Genomic DNA, 22,620 nt, shown 5'->3' with positions numbered 1-22,620 from the left:
CCTACAAGGGTACTGTGCCCTGGGTTTTGAATCCTGCGGCCTGGCAAAACTTTGTGCCCCACTGGGGCTCCCACAGGGTGTAACTTACCTGCCAAAGGGTCCCAGGAATTGGATGTCTAGGAAAATTAATTAATGGGGGTGTGAGAGTCGGGGGAACGTGCTTAAGCGTGCCAACTCATGGTATTCAATCTCTTCCTTAAAGCCCCAGTTCCGGGAGTCAAGTGACTAGGTGAGAACTGATCTCTGCTCTCATTTAAAAAAAATAAAATAAGCTTCTAGCCCTTGTGCTGGCAGAGAGGTCTGTAAAGGTGACCGGAGTGAGCCCTGAAGGCTCAGAAGCCAGGAAACAAATGCAGAGAACCAAGTGTTTGTGATTTTTATAAAAATTTCATGATTTTTAAGTTCCTGTTTTTTGAGGCCTGACTCATGATTTTTGAAGGATTGGGGTTGCCAGTAGTGCTATATTTTACACCTTCTTACATCCCATGTTAGTTCTCTGCTGCAGCAGCTCCCCGTTCTTTTCACTCTGCATGTATCCATGAACACCAGCTTGCTGCTGTGCGACTTTGGCCTCTGCGAAGAGCCCCACGGTGTTTGATGCTCTGTCTCATGCAGACTGAGCTGCTTTGCCATCTTTGAATCAGTGTGTTGTGATTGCAGGTCACAGCGTTGTTGATGTCAGGAATGGTTCGTCATTTCCTTCTCTTTAAAGCTGTTCTATTTGCTGAGTGCTCAGGCCAAGTCCGGGAAAGGCCCTGCCACCTGGCATCACTGCTCTGGGAATATTTTTGGTTCTTTTCAATAGAGATTTGTGAAAGGTTTTAGGTATATTTAAAGTGGGTTCAAACATTGCCTCCCCTCTCCTGGGCTCTCTGTAGGTGCAAATATTTATCTTGATTGTATGATCAATAATTTCCAAAGGTTGATGGTTAGGATCAAAATGTACCGGATTGACTAACGTTCATTCCAGTCCTTGCAGAGTGCACGGCGAGTGTAACCTCTTGTGTGTGTGTTTTAACAGAGAAGAAATATTAACATGTTTAAAAGCTGATGGCTTTCTGTTCAAAGAAACTTTGTTCCTTGGCCTAAAACTGCAATGAGCAGAGGAAGCAGTTCTCTTTCCCTGTGGCTTATAACAGCTTGTCGTCTGGACTGTTTTGTGAATGTTTGGGTGGCCCTTTAAAATCTAGTTGTTTGCCAAGAGTGAGGAAGTGACCTCCTTGTTGTGGCTTCACACTTCCTTGTAAAGCAGCAGCTGCCGTATTTCTCAACTGTACCTTGTACAGAGGGACGTCATTTCTTTTAGACCCAATGTTATGAGCCTTCTATTGGTGTCATCATTTGCTGTTGTAATTATCAATGATGGAGATGCCGAGGTTGTAGCAAAGGTTGTGGTGTTCATGACAAGACCCCCCCCGACATTAATTCAAGCTCCTCTTTCCCTAGTGCGAAGTGAGAGGGATAACTAAAATGAGTAGGGGGATGGAACAGCTTCCATATGAGGAAAGATTTAAAAAATTGGTAGTGTTCAGCTTGGAAAACAGACTAAGGGGGATATGATAGGGATCTATAAAATCATGACTGGTGTGGAGAAAGTGAATAAGGAAGTTATTTATTCCTTCACATAACACAAGAACTAGGGATCACCAAGTGAAATTAATAGGCAGCAGGTTGAAAAACTAATAAAAGGAAGTATTTTTTCATACAACACACAGGCAACCTGTGGAACGCTTTGCCAAGGATGTTGTGAAGGCCAAAAGTATAACTGGGTTCAAAAAAGAATTAGATAAGTTGATGGAGGATAGGTCCATCGATGGCTATTAGCCAGGATGGGCAGGGATGGTGTCCCTAGCCTCTGTTTGCCAGAAGCTGGGAATGGGTGACAGGGGATGGATCACTGTATGATTCCCTGTTCTGTTCATTCCTGCTGGGACCCCTGGCACTGGCCACCGTTGGAAGACAGTAGGGCTAGCTGGACCTTTGGTCTGATGCAGTATGGCCATTCTTATGTCTTGTGGAGTCCCTCCTTTTGGGTCCTGTTCACACACAGTGGAGAGCTCGGAAAAAAGGTCTAACATCCGAGGCTGCGTGAGAGCGATGAATGAGCATGGAAAGGCTGCTGCTTTCAGCTGGGCAGTCGCTCCACTCCTGCTGTCTCATTCCTTTGCTAAGACACGAAAAGTGCCATATAAAGCCAAATATTGTCTCTGCACACAAATATATCTTGGCTTTGAGTACATGGGAATTTCAAGTTTTTGTTCACACTCAAATTAACTAGATTACTTCTTTACTCAATATTCCTAAGAACTCAATGTTGCCTGTTTCTGATGCTCTGCAGGTCAGGAGGGATATGTCTGTGTACTGTATAATGCACATCTAAAGAGACTGTCTGATTAAAACAAGTCGTGCTTTAAGAGAGGAAGGAAGAGCTGGCAGTGCTAGTGTGGAGCCGGCCCCAGTCCTGCAGAGAGATCTGTGTGTCGCACGGGCTGCTGAGGATCTGGGCCTTAGACGGCTGTCAGAGAGTGCATGGCCTTTGAACCGTTTCCATGGTTTCCTAAGGCTGTGCACCGAGTTTAAGGAGTCGATGTTGATGTCAGCATTGCTTTGTGTAAGGTTCAGTCTCCTGGTTCATGTTACATGCCAGTGTGATGCTCCAGTGTCTGGGTTCCAGAAGCAACAGAGACATTTCACTAGTCGGCCAGAGGCGTTCAGGGAGCCGGAGTTGAGCCCCAGACTCATGAGAGTGTTTTCAAATTACAAACTTTTTGCAGTCTGGTTTCTGAGCCTGTCAGTGGCAAGGTGGGAGTTGCGGCCACAAGGGGCTGTGGGAAGTGGAACATAACTTGGAGCAACTCTGAGGCTGCTCTAGCTTTCACTGGGCACCAGGCAGGTCCCTGCATGGTCTCAGAATATAGGGAGTGTAAAGGTGGCGGAGACCCCCAGTCCTCTGTTCCTGCCCTATGGTCAAAATGGAGTAACTGGGAACTAGTCCCCAAGGGTTTACACTGGTGTAAAGTGTTGTAGGAGAGAGGAGGATCAGGGCCAATATTTTCCAAAGGGCGAAGGACTGCTGTCACCTTGAGCTCTTACGTGTGTAGGAGAAACTGCTGCATCCCTCAGCAGCGTCTAACCGTGTCTTAACTCTTCCCGTTGCTCATCTTACTGAGCGAAAACTTTTGTTTTTTCTGCTGTTGCTTCAGGGGATTTAAGGGATTGATAATTTTCGCTGAGGCAGGAGAGAGCAATGCTATGTTCCCGAGTGCCCTGCATGTGGCAGATATGGATCCCGTAGGCTCAAGGAGACTCTAGTTGTTTCAAAGACAATACAGCCTCTAGCATAGGTTTTATCAGCCTTCCTACGATACTGTGGGGAGTTTCAGCAGCTTGGGGATTTGGAACAGCAGCTGTTCCGTTCACGGCACCAGCTCAGGGGCAAAATAATTGCATCACATCCCAAATTTTCTGGCATTCCTTTCTAGTAATATTCCCAGCTGCAAACGGCTATAGGACAATACGCTGTTGTAGTCAGCAGCACTGGGGAGTCTCTTGGCCAGCCCTAGAAGTGAACACTGCTCTGTGCAGTCTTTCACGTTGAATGCAGCCACCCACCCTGCTGGCAAACCCCTGTCTTCTTCCCCCTTCTTGTCAGCCTCACTGGCACCACCCTGCACACACAGTCGCTTTCAGCTCTTCCCTGGTTTACTGGGACAGAATTTGTAAGCTCTGTCTCTGCATTGAAATACCTGCCCGGGTTCGTGGCCAGGGGATCCGGCTGTGGGGCCACCACGTGGTTGTCAGTTCACCAGGGATGATGCCGGGTTTGGCAAGGCTGTCCTCTGTCCTGGGAACTTGTGAACTCCTCCAACAGATATAGCTCAGAATCACCTACTGTGGAATACACATGAGCAAGCACTCAAAGAAGAAAAGACAGTTACCTGTTCTGTAACTGGTGTTCTTCGAGATGTGCTGCTCATGTCTATTCCACATCCCGCCCTCCTTCCCCTCTGTCGGAGTTGTCTGGCAAGAAGGAACTGAGGGTGGGGGGAGTGTGCTCCCCTTATACCATGCCAGGCAGATGCCACCCCAAGGGTTGTGGGGGGCACTCCCCCCTGCAGGTACTGCTGTTGTGGGGGGCACGCCCCCTACAGCACCAGTGCATGTGACAAGCACACACGCGTATTGTGGAGTAGGCATGAGCAACACATCTCGAAGAACACCAGTTACGGAAAAGGTAACTGTCTTTTTTGAGCAATACTGATAGTAATCTCCACGTGAAAGGCACTGGCTCTTTGTACAGCACCCAATGCCACAGGACCTTGACTGGCCCCCTGGGTGGTACTCAAATGTCAGGGTTAACAAGGAGAATGCTGGTTACTGAACTACTTCTGAACTTTTTGAGAGACAAATCTTGATGGACTGTTTCAGGTAAAGCACTGGTGCAATAGGAAAGTCTAACTTTTAAGTTGACAGCTTTTTGCTGCATGTGCTCAGGGGGCCAGAAGCATGTTCAGAACCTGGAAACAAGGTACAAATGTGTAATGGGGAAAGTGATTAACCATTGGAACAATTTACCATTGGATTGGTGGTGAGTTCTCCATCACTGGACATTTTTAAATCAAGGCTGGATGTTTTCCTAAAAGAGATGCTCTCGTTCCAAGACAGCTATTGGACTTGAAGCAGAAGTTAATTCAGGGACTTGTGGCCTGTGTTATGTTAGAGGTCAGACTTGACTGGATCCAATTTTGGAAAAAAACAATCTTGAGTGATCCCCTTTAAAATAATAGTTTCTTGCTCGCTGAAATACTTCCCCTAATTCCTGGAACTAAAACCATGTAATTCTCCCAAATCGACTCGCTGACAAGCTATTTTGAGAGCAGGATGGTGTATCTACAATAGTCACATTTGCCTCAAGCGGACTTCAAAAGCTGTCCCACACCTTGCCCTATGGCCCCTTTGTAAACAGAGAGGAGTGGCCATATGTTAGGAGGGGCGATCCCACACCTTCACAGGATGCTGTGGCCATCACACAGAGTTGCATCTAGCTTTATACTACCGAGATCCATAGATTTGGAAACGTTATCCCCTCCTTGCCTGTTCCCACAAGTATGTGATGCTTCCTGTCCAGGATGCCTGTGGCATCTTTGCCCATTGTTGAGAAGTGCAGGGAGGCACAATCTCAGTTCAGTGCAAGGGCATGAGAGAAAGCAAAGTGCTCCGACCGTAGGTCTGCCTGCCTCCCTGTCTGCTGCCTCCCTATGTTTATACCATAAAGTGAAAGATTCTGAGGGCATGCGCCACCTGTTCTCCCAGAATCTCTCCATGGTTCGATCACAGGCACTATACAGAACTGCACACAACAGCTGCTGAGATCAACGGGCTTCAATTTACATACTTGGAAAGTGTTCTGTCTCTGTTGCAAAGGTTTACAATAAATGTTCCGTGCTTCACACATTTCAGCAGCCAGTGGAAGTAGGTGTTTTCTAGGGAGTTCAGTTATCTGTGTCTTTTATAATAAAAAAAGTTGATAGATGCCATCCACATGCCCATTTTTCTGGTGACCCTTATTTTAAGTTTGTCAAACGATCATTTTTCTTTGTGATTGTATGGGCAGTGGTGGCACTAGAGATGCAAATCCAGCATGACTGGCTTGTTTGTGAGGCAATGAGTTTAGATGTGGTTAGCGTTTCTCTCAAACTGCCCCGGGGTTTCTCAGTGGTACTTCATTTTTGGTGTCAAGCAGATTATTCCTGGGCTTTAAAGGACAGTCACCCCTCCTGCATTGTAGAGCCCCCCGCAGTAAGCATGATTCTCTGCAGCCTACCTCGAGGGGTAGAGAGGTGATCGTCAAAGTTGCAGTCCAGGGGAGTCAGGGGACCTTAGAAATCTGCCTGTCATGGTGGTGATCACGTGAGAGCTGCAGCAATACAGCTCTTCCTCTGGTACTCGTGGAGCAGTGTACATCACCCTGGTTATGGACAGGTTTGTTCACAGAGCTCCCTGCACACTGAGGAGGACATGGAGCAGTGACTTTATCTGCATGTTTGCCCCTTCACTGCCAAGTGTGTGAATTTGCTCCTTTCCTCTGGGGATGCTGCTCTCCCGGAATGTCTGTTTTCTTCGACTGGTTTCTGTTGCGTGGCTTTCAGTGTTCTGCTTAGGCTGATCGGAAGCGAGGCTCTTTGGGCATGGGTCATATGTGTGTATGTACAGTGTGGGGCCCTGATCCCTTCCTGGGATTTTCTGTACGACAGTAATGCTGAGAATTACTGAATGCTTACACCCTCTCTGACCAGATTCCTGGTTTTGTTAACTTTTTGTTACCTTTAAATATCCTGCAAGACATGTAAAAGCAGCAAAGAGTCCTTTGGCACCTTATAGACTAACAGACGTATTGGAGCATGAGCTTTCGTGGGTGAATACCCACTTCGTTGGATGCAAGACATGTTTGGTGTAATGAGTTTGTCGGGTCTGAAGTGAGAGTTACTTGCAAAGAACTGAGACCCTTTGCCAGTGGGTCTCTGTGTCACAACCTTACAGTGACCAGAGGTGTTACAGGAACATATTGACTTTTTTCTCTCCTGTCTCAAAGCTGTAATTCTTCTCCGAGTGTCTCTGCATATTGCCATTTATGGTACAGCGCCACCTTGTGGTGCCTTGCAGTAAAAACCCTCTTCTAGCAATGTCTGCTAGAGCAGGGGTTCTCAAACTTCATTGCACCGCAACCCCCTTCTGACAACAGAAGTTATTACACAATCCCAGGAGGGGGGACCAAAGCCTACGCCTGCCCAAGCCCCGCCACACTTAGTGGGGGGCGAGGCACAGCCCAAGCCCCACCAGCTAGATGCGCTGGAGCATTCCTCTCTTTCCTCCGCTATCCCTCACCAGCATCACGATGCACTGAGGGCAAGGCTATAAAGGGGACAGGAGCACCCTCACCATCTCAGTTCCTTCCAGCCATGTGCTGTGACGTATGTGAACCGCTCCAGTTTCTTTGGAGTCGGAGTTTTTTTCTGCTTAGAAATCGATAGTGTTAGTTCATTTCCGTATAATTAGTGAATTAGGGTTTCTTCCAGTTCTGGGTTATGAAGGAATCAAAGAAACAGAAGAAGCTGGGATTTAAGTGGTGCGGTTCCTGTCTGTCTGTCTTCTCCATATATGATGACCACATGCAGTGCCTCAAGTGTCTGGGGGAAGGGCAGTCCCCATCCTGGGTGTTCAATTTGTCTAACTTTTCCTCCCGGAGCACACAAGGATAGGGAGACTCTCTTGCAGCTCCTCCTCCTGTAGGAAGCCCTTGAGGTCAGACCTTCTGAACCCGGGCAGGACTCGGATCCTAGGTCTAAGAGCCCCTGTGGCTACCACAGCTCCAAGTGACTGAAGGGGGGTTCCAAGAAGCAGTGACCCCTGTTGGGTCAAACTCGTTTCCTGCATCTCCCTGAGTCAAATCCCTGAGGCTGTAAGTGTCCGAACTGAGAGCCACGTGGTTGGGTCTAACTGCCCCGGTTCCGGAAGAGAGAATTCAGCCATCCATACCAGAACCGTACCTCATTGCTGCCAACTCTCTGACGCTAACAGAATCCCTGGCCTGTTTCAATTTCCACTTCCAGATCCAGGAAGATGGAATTGCTCAGTGTATCAGAATTGGGGCCGTCAGTGCCTTCAGTTCCGCCAGTCACAGCACTGAAGGAAAAGAAGCATAGAGACAAAATGGCTACTGATAGCAGTGCTGGTTCCAGTGCGTCTGCTGTCTGACAATGGTTCCGAAGTGAAGATCCAGTCCGTCTTCCATAGCAAGGGATATGGATTTGTGACTAACATTGTATCTGATGTTGTCATCCACGGATCCGCTGTCTGTTCCTGAGTCAGTTCTGCCTACGTTCCAGAGAGCTCTGTCACCATGGCAGCCTGGGTTCACTTGCTGACTCCAGTTTCTTCATTGGTGTTCCAGTGGGAAACACAGGGTTTCCAAAAGGATAGGTATTTCCGTGGAACCGAGGTCATCTTCTTCGTCCCCTGTTTGGAGGAGGAGGCCATAAGATGCTGGTGTCTTCCCCCAAAGCACCCTATGATTGTTCTGCCTAGGACTCCTACAGGGTTTCTACAGAGAGCTGGATTTCCATTCTTCCCTTCAGATCCTATTATTACTGCTAGTCTATAGGACTTCTCACCCAGTGTTTGATATCATTGGGGCTGCTTCAAGAAGTAAACTATTTCTATCCATTTTGGAAGACTTACTACAGCCAGCTAAATCCGTGTGGACTGTGCCTGCTTCTTGACAACCTGTATTTAAGAACGCAGACAAATTGTATCACATACCCTCCGGTGTTTTCCTACTTTCCCACCCACGCTCTCCCTAACTCACTGGTGGTGGCTACTGCCAGTAACAGGGCTAGGTCTGAACTATCACATTCCTCTCCAGCTGATAAAGAGGGGAAAAGTGGGGAGAAAGGTATTCTCTTTGTTCCTGGGCATTAGAGTGGCGAATTATCAGGTGGTCATGGCCCTTTGCTAATGTCATCTGTGGGAAAAGATGACTTTATTTTTACAGGACTTGCTGGATAACAGAAGAAGGGTGGTGAATGCCATCTTAACAGAGGGCCAGAAGCTAGCCAAACATACACTTAGAGCCTTGTTTTAGCACTTTGGGCTCTTCTTCCAGCACACTGGCATCTGCTGTGACCGTCAGGAGCCCGCAAGGCTGTTCCTCCTCTCTAGCTGTGGGCACTAGAACTAAGCTGAGCACCCTCCTTTTGAAGAGGAGGATCTTCTCAGCGAAAAGGCAGACAAATTGATGGGATAACTGAAGGGCGTGGGATTGACAGCTCGCTCTCTGGGTTCCCTCTGCTAGAAGGAGACCCTCCACTGCCTCTTTCCAATACAAGAGATGTCCTATCTCCTTCACGATCAGTCACGGGTTGGTTCACAACACTCGATCTAAAGAACAAGTGTTTTCATATTTCAGTTTGCCAAAATAATTGCAAATACTTTCAGTTTCGGATGACTGGTCACCACTTCCAGTACAGGGTGCTCCATTTGGTCTTTTCAGGATGCTCAAAGTTTTCACAAAAGGTTTCTCTGTTGTAATGGCTCATCTGAGAAATCAGGGTTTTTTTGTTTACCTCTATTTAGATGACTGGCTCCTGAAGGCCACCTGTTAATCCATATCAGCTTCACAACCAATCTCTTTTCAGACCTCTGCCTTTTTCTCAACTATCGAAAGTTGATCCTCTCCCCTTCACAAAGGATCCCCTGTATATGCACCATGCTAGACTCCGTGGAGGCAGAGTGTCTCTGCTAGAGGACAGATTTATCAAGATGAGCCAGCACCTGTTATAGATCTAGCAATGTAAAATTCATTGCGTATCTCATGAGTCTTATGACAGCCACTATTTGCATGGTCCATTTGTCCATCTAAGTACGAGCCCTTTGCAACACTGGATAGCTCAGGTCTACAGGCCAAGTCAGGATACCCTTCAGTTGTTGATCACCATGCCTTAGAATCTCCTAGTCTATCCAGACTGGTGGTCAATCAGAATGATTGTGCTGGAGGTGTACAGTTCAGTCTCCAGGTCCATCCTGGACAGTGACTTCAAACGCATTGTTAAAGAGTTGGAGAGAGCATCTGAATCATTTGACAGTTTGAGGGCACTGATCCTCTCAGGAGAGATCCCTGCATCTGGGTAGTGCAGGTGGTGATGGACAACACGTCAGCTAGTGGGGGGATTGGGGGCGCTATGCATTCTTGTGTGCAGAAGTGATAAGTCTGTCGGATTGGTGTATTTGTCATGACGTTTGTCCTGTGGCCCTGCATCTGGCAGGGGAACCAGCCCAACAGAGACAGCTCTCAGATGCATGAACGGTCCCTAAAGAATCAGTTGGTCCAAACTGTATTTTCCAGCTGGGGTCGAACAATACTGGACCTGTTCAGACCAAGGGTCAACAGGAAGTATCGCCTCTTCTGCTCCAGATCCCTTTCTTGCCTTGAGGGAAGGGCTTGATGTACACATTTTCCCCCTTCCCATTAATTCAGAGGTGGTAAGGGAGATACGACAGGACAACATACGGATGATACTCATTGCCCTGGATTGGCGTGTTAGCAGTGATTTACTGATCTTCTTCAACTTCTGGTGGAGTTTTAATGAGTCCTCTCCTGTCCCAGCAGGATCTTTCATCTGAGCCCACAAGCTTACCTGAGGGCATGGGCGATCAGATTCTGTCTCTGCCTGCTCTTGAGCAATCATGTTCTTCGTCTGTGCGAGACATACTAATTAACGCGTGAAAACAGTTGACTAGAAACTGTTACCATCTAAAGTAGTCCAGACATCAGACTTGAATAAAGGAGCGACCTGTTTCTCCTGTCTCTGCTCCTGTTCCTTGTGTTCTGGAGTACCAATGTACTTAAAGTATCCGGGGTTATCCAGGATATCATTAAAGGTTCATTTGGCAGCCATCTTCTCATATCACTCTCTAGTTGATGGTAGATCGCTGTTTGGTCATTGTTCAGTTATGAAAGGGTTATTAAATGTGTATTCCTCTGTGAGAGAGCCTATTTGTCCTTGGGATCTCAGTTTGGTATTGGCCCCGCTGGTGTATTCACCCTTTGAATCTTTGACTGTTTTCTTTCTATCATTTATCTATCAAGACAGCTTTCATTATGGCCATCACATCAGCCAGGAGAGTGAGTGAACTGAATGCCCGTGTGACTGACTCACCTTGTGCTTCTTTTCATAAGGACAGAGTAATTCTCAGTCCTGATCACAGAGTTTTAACGTTAGATGGTGTCTGATTTCCTCATAGAATCATAGATTATTAGGGTTGGAAGGGACCTCAGGAGGTCATCCATCAGACCATCCATTTGCTGGATTTTTTTCCCCCTATGCTGCACTTTAAATAAGGGGGAATTGGTTCTACATATTTTGGATGATAGAAGGGCTCTTGTCTAGTACCTGGACAGAAGTAAGAGGTTTTCATAAATCACCTAGATTATTTGTATCATGCCAAGAACCACATGAGGTCTCTGGGTTCTTCCCAGACTATTTCTCAGTGTATTAAACAATATTTTGCTGAATGCTGCACACTAGCAAAAGTGTCTCTACCTGCTGCGATTTGACCACATTCCACTAGATCTGTGGCTGCTTCCTTTGCCTGCCTTAGGCTGGTGCCAGTTGCAGAAAGCTGCAAAGCTGAAACTGGACTTTCACCAAGTACTATGCTCTGGACTTGGCTTGCAAGGTGGCCACCATATTCAGCAAGGCGGTGCTTCAATTTGTATTCAACCAGGACTCTGGGCCTGCCTCCAGGGTAGTTTTCAGCACTCCTTATCCATCTATCCCATCAGTGAGAATATGCCGAGCCCTCGAAGAAGTGAACACTGCCTGTAACTGGATTTATTGGAGATGACTCGCATAGTCGCACTTCCCACCTGCCTTCCCCTCTGTCAGAATCCTTGTTGTCTTTGTGGGGGAAGGAACTGCAGTGGTGAGGGTGCTCTCCCCTTAATCGCCTCGCCCTCAGTGCATCGTGATGCTAAGGGGAGGGATGTGGGGGGCACAGGAGCATTATAGCTGACTCTGCTAGATGTGGCTTTTACTGTACCCCTGAGTGAGAATATGCAGAGTCAGCTCAGAGAACACTGGTTAAAAGTAATTTGGTTTTGTATTGTGGTAGCTTCAAGTGGCCCCAGTCAAGGATCAAGACACCCTCCCCCCCCCCGGCTGTGCTAGGTGGTGTACACATAACGAAAAGACAAGACATTCCCTGCCCTGGAGAGCCTAGAGTCTCTACATAGACAGCTTTGGTGAGTGATAATCTACAGCATTTTTTAGCGCAGCTGTTCCTCAGAGGTCCCTTGTGACCCCAGTCTCACCTGCCACATAAACCCTAGCTTAGCCATTCAGGCCAGGCTAGACTTTGCTCCTGTTGTGGGGCAGGAAGGGGCTGAAAGCTGGAGATGCTTTGTGTCACAGAGCCAGCACCACGGTTGCTCTTGCCTTAGGAAGGGCGGTGAGGGGCTGCCAGGGGAGTAGCAGGGATGTGGAGCCAAGCGCTGTGTAGAGGGCTGGTACTAGCTGTGGTACAGCTGTATAGGTGCCCTATGGACTTCGCTTCAGGATCACAGTTTCACCCTAGGTTCCCTCCTCTCCCCTGCCACAAAAACCGTCTCAGTTCTTATAGATCTGAACAGGACAAAGAAAAACACCTGAAACCACACAACCCCCAAGGCCGTTCTCCTGGAAAGGGGAGTACTCAGTGCATTAATTCCTCGCTCTTGCAGATCCTGCGGTGCACATTATATGGCTGTGAGGGATACTGAGCTGTCTCACACACCGTCTGAGCGAGCTCGGGCTACCAGGATCCCAGTGTTCTCATTCTCTGTCTTCAGTGGAGCAACCAAGTTATTTTTCATTGAATATTCTCAAAATATCCCTAAAGGCTGAATGTATCATGCTTACTAAGGGCTGAAGCCTGCACACTTTCTGCAATGGCCTCAGCTCATTGAATGCTTCCAGAATTTCATCTGGAGTCGGGGATCGGCCAGTGCTCAGTCATTGTGCCATGGAGTCTTTACAGCCCCTGGCCAATGAGTCAGGGCACATTTCTGACTGTATCTTGCCCTGTTGTACATTTGCACCACTGACCTCGTTATCTCTAGCTTGCTTGCTAGCACACATATATATACCTGCCCCTGGATATTTCCATTACATGCATCTGAGGAAGTGGGTATTCACCCACGAAAGCTCATGCTCCAAAACGTCTGTTAGTCTATAAGGTGCCACAGGATTCTTTGCTGCATTTGCACCACTGCCTCTTCTGGCTTCAGCTTTTTGTTTAATCTGGCTGCACGGGTTTTTGTGAATTTGGCAGGTGCTGGAGTGATCAAGGGAAGAAGTTGTGTGTTCAGAACAAAACAAGGAGCAGCTATAATTGCAGGGTAATGGGATTGATTTGTTGCTCTTGGTAAACTGGGAGTTAAATGGCGGTGCAGTGTAGCATACTTGCTCCAAGTTGGCACCAGCTAACAGTTGACATATGGTAGGAAAAATCTCGCACCCAATGTGTGGGCGCTGGGGAGAGGATGCACAGGGTTGCCAAAACAACAGGAATTTACTGCCGCTGACTTGCACAGAGCCAGATGTTCAGCTGGGGCTGGTAGGAGAGACCCTTCTGGCTAGAAAATCCCAACATGCCTTGAGAAGAATAAAAGGGCTTGTCTTCTTGTGATTAGCTCATCTGGCAGCTTTCAGACTCCAGGCATGGAGTGTCAATCCAGGAGACTTTCCCATGCAGCGGGGGAAGGGAGTCTGTGAGGTTGGATGGCACTGCTGATGGGGTGGGAGCAGGACTTTTATTTCCGTTCTCACAGGCAGTGCTTCCCATAAAGGGGGCTACAGACTTGCTGTTGCTACCCCAGGGGGCGGACACACCCACTCGTTAAATAGGCCCAGGCCCCTCCAGCACGCCTATCACCATGGACCTGTGGTGTGGCATACCCACAGGGCTTAAAGGAAATGCACATGGTGGTAACCAGATGTCACCCCATTGTCTGCAAAGTGTTAGGCTTGTACATGTGGATATTTCCTCAAGTCTCTGGGGATCTTGTGCTCTCTTAGCAGTCTTATGTCCTGTCCCTTCCTTCCAAATCTTTGCTTCCTCCCACAGCCTCCTGCTTTCTAACAAAGACTTTGAGTTGTCTGCCTTTGATGGATCAGTGTGGTGCTCTGCCAATTCATACTGCTTCCTTTGCTGCCCGACTCCCATGGCTAGGATGCCTTCAAGTCTCTAAGCCTGACATGGCATTCTCTTGTACGTGCAAAATTTGGTTTTGCAATATTTTGCAAAAGCAAAATATTTGTAAAACCTACATCTTGCTGTTCACCCCATCATTGGAAATGCCTGCCTGTGTTTCAGGGAGCAGATCCAGACTTTCCTCTCGGTCCATACCACCAAATCCCCTTATCTCATGGCTTGACAACCGAAACCTCATCCCCTGCGAGCCCATTCAGAGTACTCAGGTAATTGTCCTTGCCCATCACTCTGCCTGCATCTGAGTCTTTCCACTGACTTCCTCTCCTTGCCTGTGCTGAGAAGCTTGTCTCTACCTGAAAGCATCTGACCTATCCACTCCATTGCCAACCAGTCCTGTGCTCCGCCAGCGGTTCCAAGATGCGGAAGGCAGAAGGGGCCATAATGGTCAGACTGACCTCTTCTCTGGCATGGGGCCTAGAATTCCACAGCGTGAATCCTGTGCCAGGCCCAGTAGCTGGGAGTGGGCTAGAGCAGCTTTCTTTAAAATACCTCCTTTGGGATCCACCAGCATGTCCTGAGCAGGGTGAGCATGCGCTGCCCCCGTGGCAGGCTTACCCTTCTCAGAACATGCTGACCCGCGTGCTGGGGGACTGTAGTAAAGAGGGGGAAAGCCTACGTGTTACATGGTAGCTCTCTGAACTAGGCGCAGCCAATGTAAGCTATTCTTATCCTGGCCGGGTGTGCAGTGTTTTCACTGACTTGACTTGAAAAGCGATTTTAGCTAAGCCAGTGCGTGCTGTGGACGCCAGGCCTATGGGAATTATGTTGCCCTGGGATGCACCTCTCCACTTTCCCAAGCACACTGGTCTGTACCTGGTGTTCTCTGTGGCGCAGTTAGATTCCCAGCTCTGGGGTTCAGGTTTTTCTGTAAGCTTTTTGGCTGACTGGCTAAGAGTTCTCAGAGCTGCGTAAGTTCCTGGTGGCCGAACTGTGAGAACAGAAGGGGAAGGAAGTGCTGCTAAGTTCACATTCGCAGGAAGAAGTTTGCAGCATGACCCCTCAGCAGAGCCGCGAGAGACTTAACTGCAGGGAATCCCAGCGCACTTGCAGGAGGAATTCGATTTTCCATCCAAAAACAAATAACTGAAACTCCATTGAACCAGGTGCTAGTGTCAACTGGCCCCCAGAGTGCAGCTGCTGCCAAAAAGCAACAGATGCTGCTTTACATGAGCATTCCTAATCTGCAATGTTCTCCATTAGGAGCTGGGGCACGTGGGAGCATGGCCTTGGGAATGGAATCACGACTGAGGATCTGGACTAGTGCTGGTCTGTCTCTGTGATTTGTAAGCAGCACGTTCACATACTGAGGGCACTAGCAGTGCTGTACACACGCTTCATCTGACGAGAGCACCAGGCACCAAAGGATGCTGTCAAAAGCCACATTCTTCAGTGCCCGGAGGGCAGCAGCAGCGTAATGCAAGCTGGCATAGCTGGGGGAGGGATTTAGCAATATCTGCCCCATCCTCTGTTATTTGCTAAGCAATTAGCCTGTAGCATGTTGTGTTTTCCTTTTAACTGCATTTGAGTTGTAACTTAGTGAGTGTGAATGTTGGCACTGTAGCAGGATTCAGGGCTTTCAAATGCAGTGGGGCAACACCCTGAGTCCTTTTCATGCTGGAATGCCCCCAGCCCCTCCTAAATACACTCCCACAGCACTGCACCGTGGGCTTTGATGGCAAAGCCTTTTAGTCCAGAGATGAAGCTTACCTGAGAGGCCAGGCTCAGACAGATACTTTTGTGCAATAGTTCAGGCTTAATTTGTTCTGTTGGCTAGCAGAGTTATCCCAGGAGAACCCCTTTTTCTGAGAGCCCTCACCATTTCCTTACTGCTGCTTACACTCGATAGAGATTCCCCACCTACGTCACATGCTGCATAGAAACAATGACCCTAATTCTGGCTGTAACATGGGTCTGAACCTGATTTAGCTCTGGCCAGCTCCCTCTAGAACCCAGGTACCTCTGCAATCTGTAAGCTGCAACTAGCAGAGTGTAGCAAGGCTCGCAGGCCATGGTGGGGTGCAGGTCAGTGCTAATGGCTGAGACTGCTGGCCTGGGGCTTGCTTGGCATGGTGCATCTCTAACTGGGCAGAGTGGGAGAGGTACATTCCGTCTCTCTCCGTATGGCACTCATACGTACCTTCCTCTCTGACCGGCATGTGCCACGTCTAGTGCCAGTCAGACATGATTCGGGTTGAACAGGCATCCAGGCATTTAAACACACACGCAGGTGGTTGCCTCCTTGGGGAAAAGTAGTGCATGAGCTGCAGACAGTGAACGGATCCATCTCCAGGTTCCCTGTGATGACCCAATTGCCAGCTGGGGCCGTGGGGAGCTGGCGTCTTCACAGGCGGGAAACCAGTGGCCCTTAAGGTACAGCAGGAAGCAACCTGGGCCCATGTGAGATAAGGAGAGCAGGGAATGAGAAGATTGACGCTCCCATTACAACCGGCCCTGTGCACAGCAGCTGGGTGTATCCACACAGCAGTCAGCAGGTGTGATCGCAGCACAAGCAGACATGAGCTACCCTTAACCTCGCTAGCTCTGCTAACAATAGCCGTGTAGGTGCGACAGGAACACGAGCCTGCCTCTTGAACACAATGCTGCCCAGGACCCGGGTGTGCATTTGAGAGGCTGCCCCCTGCCGCAGGCTGTAGTTGTTACTTGCGCAAGGTCAGCTCAGGTATGTCTGCGCGTGCTGCCGTCACACCTCCTGACCCAGGGTAGACATGGCTGGGGGGGAGCTGCTGCACGACTCTGGGCTGCCGCGGGGCTGTGTTAGGTTAGACCGGTGGAGCTGTACATTCCCATAGCAGATCAGTCCCAGCAGGGCAGTATGGTTATTTTCTATTGAACGAGCCTATCTGGGCTTTTCACCCCCAGGTGCGAACTCTCTCCGGCTGAATTTAGGCCCTTGGTATCACTCCCAATGAATCCTGGGAGGGCTGCTGAGTGCCAATGGCCTTTACTCCGTACCTGTGCTTTGCTTTGCCCTATCTGAAGCCACCCCAGAGCCAAGTTCAGAGGTAACTTGTTTTGTGCCTGTCCAACATGATGCGCTCTTGAGACACAGAGGGAGTTCTCCCGTAAACCCCTGAAGGAAGCAGCATGTGTTTGCTCTCCTTGGGGGAATCTGACAGGGAACAGAGAAACCTATCACATGACCCTTACTTCCCTCCCGGGGTCCCACGCACACACTCCCCTCTGCTGATTAAAACCCTGGGCTGCTGGAGAAAGGCAGGGTTTCTGGGGTAGTGGTGGCAGGCCAGGCATGGATGGCAGCAGGTGTTTTCTTGTGTGATTTATATGAACTGTAACCATTGGTTGCTGTAAGGGAGTAATTAGTAATATTTATGTATGTGCCAGCTGGCGCGCCAATCCTCAAACTGCAGAGAAAGGAGGCACGTTTGTCATTTGTATGAATTCCATCTCTACGTGCTGCCTGCTTCCATCTCCCCCTTGGCTGTGCTGTGGCATTTCCACTGGAAACTGTTCCCGCTGCCCCAGGTGGGAACTAAACACTACAGGCAGAGGAAGGAAATGGGAAAAACAAGTGGGGACAGGAGTTATTGGACTCGCTGGGCCACGTTTGGCAAGTGTAGCTGAAGAATAAGCTTCTGTTGTTTGTCACAAGCATGAGCACGTTCCTGTATGAATCCAAGCACAGCACCCGTCAGGCTGTCATGTTCTGACTGCTCACTGCTGGCGTGTCCTCCTGGCCCTGCTTGCACGAGGATTGCAGCTTCTCTCTCCTGGGCTCAGTGTGTTAGTTGCTCTCTAGCCCTCTCTATCTCCTCTGAGGTCAGGAGAGACACCGGACAGCTGGTGACTCTAACGTAACACACCTCACATCCAGCTCCCATTATCTGAAGATACCAGCCTCCTTCAATAATGGGGGACAGCACAAGGGGGCGATCCCAAATAAAGCCTTTGATTAAAAACCTTGGCTGAACCACACCAGCACTGCCTGTCTGTACCAACGGAGGTGTGAGCCCCTCGCACCTCACTTCTGGTTTTTATGTAACATACTGTACTTTCTTTTGTTGTGGAAACAAAAAGTTTACACAGTTAACTTAGGCCCTGATTCAGCAGAGCACACTTCATGTGCAGTGTTTGAACGGGGCTCTCAAAATGTAACATGCTCCTTTGCCTGCAAAGCTCCTAATAATTGTGGCTCTGTATAACTGCTGTTAATGGTCTGCTGTGGTAGGGTCTGCTTGTCTCAGATCCTAGGCACAGCAACACAAAATGTGTCTCCCTTGTTTGCTTCGATAACACACTTGCTCCTGATGTGATTGGCTTCTTGTTTCTGTTCCAGAGGTGGTATTTCCCACCACAGTGAAGACATGTAGGAGAGTTTCCTCTGTGGTGGACATAAAGGAATGTGATCAGAAAGAAGGTCTTATAAACCTCATTTGCCTCACTGATTGTCTTCATCTTTGGGAGAGAACTCTTGGTGATTCTGCCAGTCTAGCTAGCCCCATGGCTGCCTCATTGTCAGGTGTCTAACATACACAGTCCAGTGCCCCCAGTTCAGATCAGATTTATCCAGCCCCTAACACCAGTGCACCAGAGTAAAATCTTACCCACGAAAGAGAGTGTTTAAAAAGTCCAGGCTAACCAGCTACAGAACCAACCAGGGTTAATTCAGTTTATGCCAGAAACAAATGAGCAGAGATGGGAGTGTGAACCTTTCAGCCTAAAGCCACAGTCACTGTTGTTACACCTTCAGAAGAACAACAGCACTTTTAAAATACTCACCCAGAGTTCTGGCCAGTCAGCTAATAAGATCCCGTGCATCTCAGTAACTCCCAACCCTGACACACGGGAGCAGTGCAGACTGAAGTGAGGAAGGGGAGCCTAGGGACTAGTATTACTCCTGATGTGATCGGTTAGCACTGTAGCCATTATGCTCTGCTCCAATCGTCCTAAATGCCTGCAGCATGTGGGCTGACATGGGCCCTACCGTGGCAGCGGCACATGTGTGGATCATTCTGTGTATCTGCACAGAGCCCTGTTGGCGTCAGCATACAAGGTGATCTCTTGCAGGTGGCATTTGTGGGCCTGTGGTTCCGGTGCACTCAGCATTGACATCTTCCCCTCCGAGGCTCTGAAGGGGCGTGTCCCACTGTTGCATTGAACCATGATGTGCTTGTTTTTGACTTCTCCATTTTCTTCTCTTACAGAACATTTCAGCACAGAAGTCAGTCTTTTGCAGCTGATTGGAGATCCCCCACCAGAGCAAATAACCCAAGTCAATGGCCCCGACAACACTCACGCCTATGTCTTTGGACCAGATGCCAACACCGGTCAAGTGGCCCGGTACCACCTGCCTAGCCCCTTTTATAGAGACTTCTCGCTCCTTTTCCATGTTCAGCCCACCACCAACAAGGCTGGCGTGCTCTTTGCCATCACAGATGCCTCGCAGACAGTCATCTATGTTGGAGTGAAGCTCTCTGCCATGCAGGACAGGAAGCAACAGATCATCTTCTACTACACGGAGCCGGGCTCCGAGAGCTCATATGCAGCTGCAACATTCTCCGTGCCTTCCCTAGCGAACGAGTGGACTCGCTTTGCCATCAGCGTGGAGGATGACGAGGTGATTCTGTACCTGAACTGTGAGGAGTTTCACCGGGTTCGCTTTGAGCGCTCTCCCGATGAGATGGAACTGGAGGATGGGTCTGGGCTCTTTGTGGCTCAGGCTGGAGGGGCTGATCCAGATAAATACCAGGTAAGTCCTCCACAGCCCAAAATCACAGGTTCCAATGAAATCAGGAGCATAAAATGGATAGAGAGAAGAAGGGGTGTGTGTGTGTGGGGTAGGGGGAGGGATATAACTTCATTGTCTGTTTAATTCCTTTTTTAACAGGACTACAGCAAAAAAGCTGAAAGTGAAACCCTGAAACTTGGCCTAGATGTGGTACTCATTGGTGGGGCTTTGCCTAGATTTGGGGGTCAAAAGGGTTTTATATTTAACAGAGGCTGTGGCAACGTGCTAGTCAACGCTCATGGGAGAGCATGTATCTGCCTTTCTTAGACATCGTTTGCAGTGGGAAAGTTTGCATATCATTTCCAAGAATGGGAGCAATAGCGTGTGGAATGGAATGCAAGTGGAATTCAGTGGCGGTGCTCAATTCCCGCAGCACCTAGCACTGTTCTATTACCCTTTCCAAGTCCCTGACACAGTAAGTGCATGCTATCTTGTGAAGAGCCATTTGAATCTGCGCTCTTCTAAAAATACTTCTCCTTTGCCGCCTGTTGGCTTGGCTGAGAAAATATTGTGTGATAGCTGGAAAATGTTAATGGCACCAAAGTCTATCTTTGTTATCAGATATTTGACTATTTGCCAAGATGGTTGCAAATACAGAGACAAGCAGAGAGAGCAGGTGATTAGTGGAGACATGTTTTTAAAACTGATTGCATTTTAACAGGGTTATACAATGTTGTAAGTGAAACTCTTTTAAACCTACGTGGAAATATTACCCTGAGAATAGAGCACAGTTGTTTCTAACAACCAGTAGTGCTTGCAGTTAGAATTTTGTCTTAGATTGAACTCCTTTCACCCGGCACACAATCGTACAGGAACAACATATGCCAAGAAGAACGATGATTGTTTGTTTTTAAATTTACTAGTCTCACAAATCATAGAATCATAAAGTTCCCTTGTTTGTAAGTTTAAAAATTATTTGAGCTGGTGACTATAATTGCGACAGTTCAGACCCAAGGGACTTAATGTGGGGAGGGAGGGAGGTCACTAAAAGTTCCTTAGGGAACCAGAACGGTTAATAATTATTGGTCAGCTTGCTTGTTCTCAGTTGCCCTGGAGTGGGGAAGTTAATCTTTCACATTTTAGTAAGAGCCTTGAACCCAGCATTCCTGGTAGGTGGCAGGTGTTTGCTTGTTCGGTGCAAAAGCTTGATCAGTTTGGAAAACAAAGGTTCTAGAGCAGAAAAACAGCATGTGAGAGACCAGGAACTGTCCCTCCCCAGAACTGTCCCGCAGTGCTGTGAGGAGAAAGCTTTACGTTGCTGAATGGTGCCGGGTTCACGAGAGTGTTAATACAAACACACAATATGTCTCCCCAGCATCTGTCACTGGAGTTGCTGACTGATATTTCCCAGCCACTGGCCGAAGTAAGCTTTGGTAGTGCTGGCAGAAGATGCTGAGGGATGCCATTCACAGGAAACTTCCCCCAGTTCAGATTCGTGGACCTGTCCCAGCTACATAGTGCTATAGGATGAGATTTTCAAAGGAAGCCTAAGGGAGTGAGATGCTCACCCCTATTCTGGTCCCTGTACACCAGGCATATGAGCTGGAGAGATGTCATGGGGCCCTAAAGCCACTGTAGCTGGCTGTAAGAGGATTCCCTCAGTGCAAGCACTGCAGAAGCAGCTGAAAGGCTGCCCTCCAGGGACCTCCTGAGTTCTGGTGGAGGGGGCGTGCTGTGGTGGGCTGCAGCCCCCTGGCTTGCATACCTGAAGCAAACAGGGCTCTGGGGCTATCTAAGTCACCCCAGGGCTTCTCCAGTCCTTGGAGCAACCCAGGATCAAGCACGGACAAAGGAGGCTCAAAGCCCCCTTAACCCACCCACACACCCACCCTGGGATTTGAGTTCTGAATGAGCCTCCTAGAGGCCTGGGAAAATCGCCATGGTATAGCCAGCTCCTCCCTGCACCCCCGACAGAAGGTGTGTCTCACAGATTTAGGGTCAGAAGGGGCCATTCTGCTCATCTGGTCTGACCATCTGTGTAACTCAGGTGCCTGACTCCCATAGGGATGCTGACAATCAAGGGCTAAATCCCACTAGATGGGAGTGGGGCAGTCGGACAATTGGGCACTAGTTATTTTATTGCTCAATAACTAGCAAAAATAATTCCTTCTGAGTAAGCAGTGAGAGTGGGGAAACACACTGGGCAAATGCCTGCTCTTCTATGCCTGGTGAACCCATGTGGTCTTACCATACAGTGTGGGGGGGGGGGGGCATTTCCATAGCATAGGCTGCTTGGGACACAGCTCCCAGTCCAAGGCCTAGTCTACACAACAGCGTTTGGTCAACACAAGGCATCTTACCTTGACCTCACGCTATACGTGTTGTGATAGACCCAGGCCAGCTGGGAAGAGCAGAGTGGTAGAAGGGAGCTATACTGGCCACTGGATAAGCAGTTTTCTGTTCCCTGAGTGACCAGAGCAGGGGCTGCTCCAGACTAATGAGAACACCTGACTCCAATGAACCTGCTAAGAGTCAGGTGAGGCTGTTAAGCACCTGACTCTAATTAAGGCCCCTCTGATGCTATGAAAGGGCTCACTCCAGTCAGGCCAGAGGAGAGGAAGTGTGTATGAGGAACTAGGAGCAAGAGGTGTGCAAGGAGCTGAGAGTGAGTAGGCATACTGCTGGAGGACTAAGGAGTACAAGCGTAATCAGACATCAAAGGGAAGGTCCAGTGATGAGGACAAAGAAGGTGATGGGAGGAGGCCATGGGGTAGTAGTCCAGGGAGTTGTAGCTGTTGCGCAGCTGGTACAGGAGGCATTATAGACAGCTGCAGTCCACAGGGCCCTGGGCTGGAACCCGAAGTAGAGGGTGGGCCTGGGTTCCCCACAAACCTCTCAAAACAAACATAGGAGGAATTGACCTGGACTGTGGCTTTTACCAGAGGGGAAGGTCTCTGAGCTGTTTCCCGACCAACAGGGTGAATCTGTGAGGCGAGCCAATGCCACCAATAAAGCAACAGGACCCATCAAGGGTAGAGGAGGAACTTTGTCACGATGTCGGCACTATAGTGGTTGTTCCCGCAGATGTAAGTCGCCCAGTACAC

At 48.8% G+C, this 22,620-nt stretch overlaps 1 protein-coding gene across 1 annotated transcript in view; it reads left to right on the top strand.

Annotated features, from left to right (window-relative positions):
• The window catches only part of COL18A1 (collagen type XVIII alpha 1 chain), a 105,883-nt gene that overhangs the window by 9,512 nt on the left and 73,751 nt on the right, over nt 1-22,620 (top strand). Inside the window, 1 exon segment of the mRNA XM_030580507.1 lies at nt 18,993-19,537. Within this exon segment, the coding sequence (XP_030436367.1) occupies nt 18,993-19,537 (545 nt within the window).

The sequence above is a fragment of the Gopherus evgoodei genome, chromosome 11 (assembly GCF_007399415.2).
Source record: "Gopherus evgoodei ecotype Sinaloan lineage chromosome 11, rGopEvg1_v1.p, whole genome shotgun sequence".
In the NCBI taxonomy this organism is placed as follows: domain Eukaryota; kingdom Metazoa; phylum Chordata; order Testudines; family Testudinidae; genus Gopherus; species Gopherus evgoodei.
Note: the sequence above shows the minus strand (reverse complement) of the source record. Positions and strands in the feature narration are given on the sequence as shown.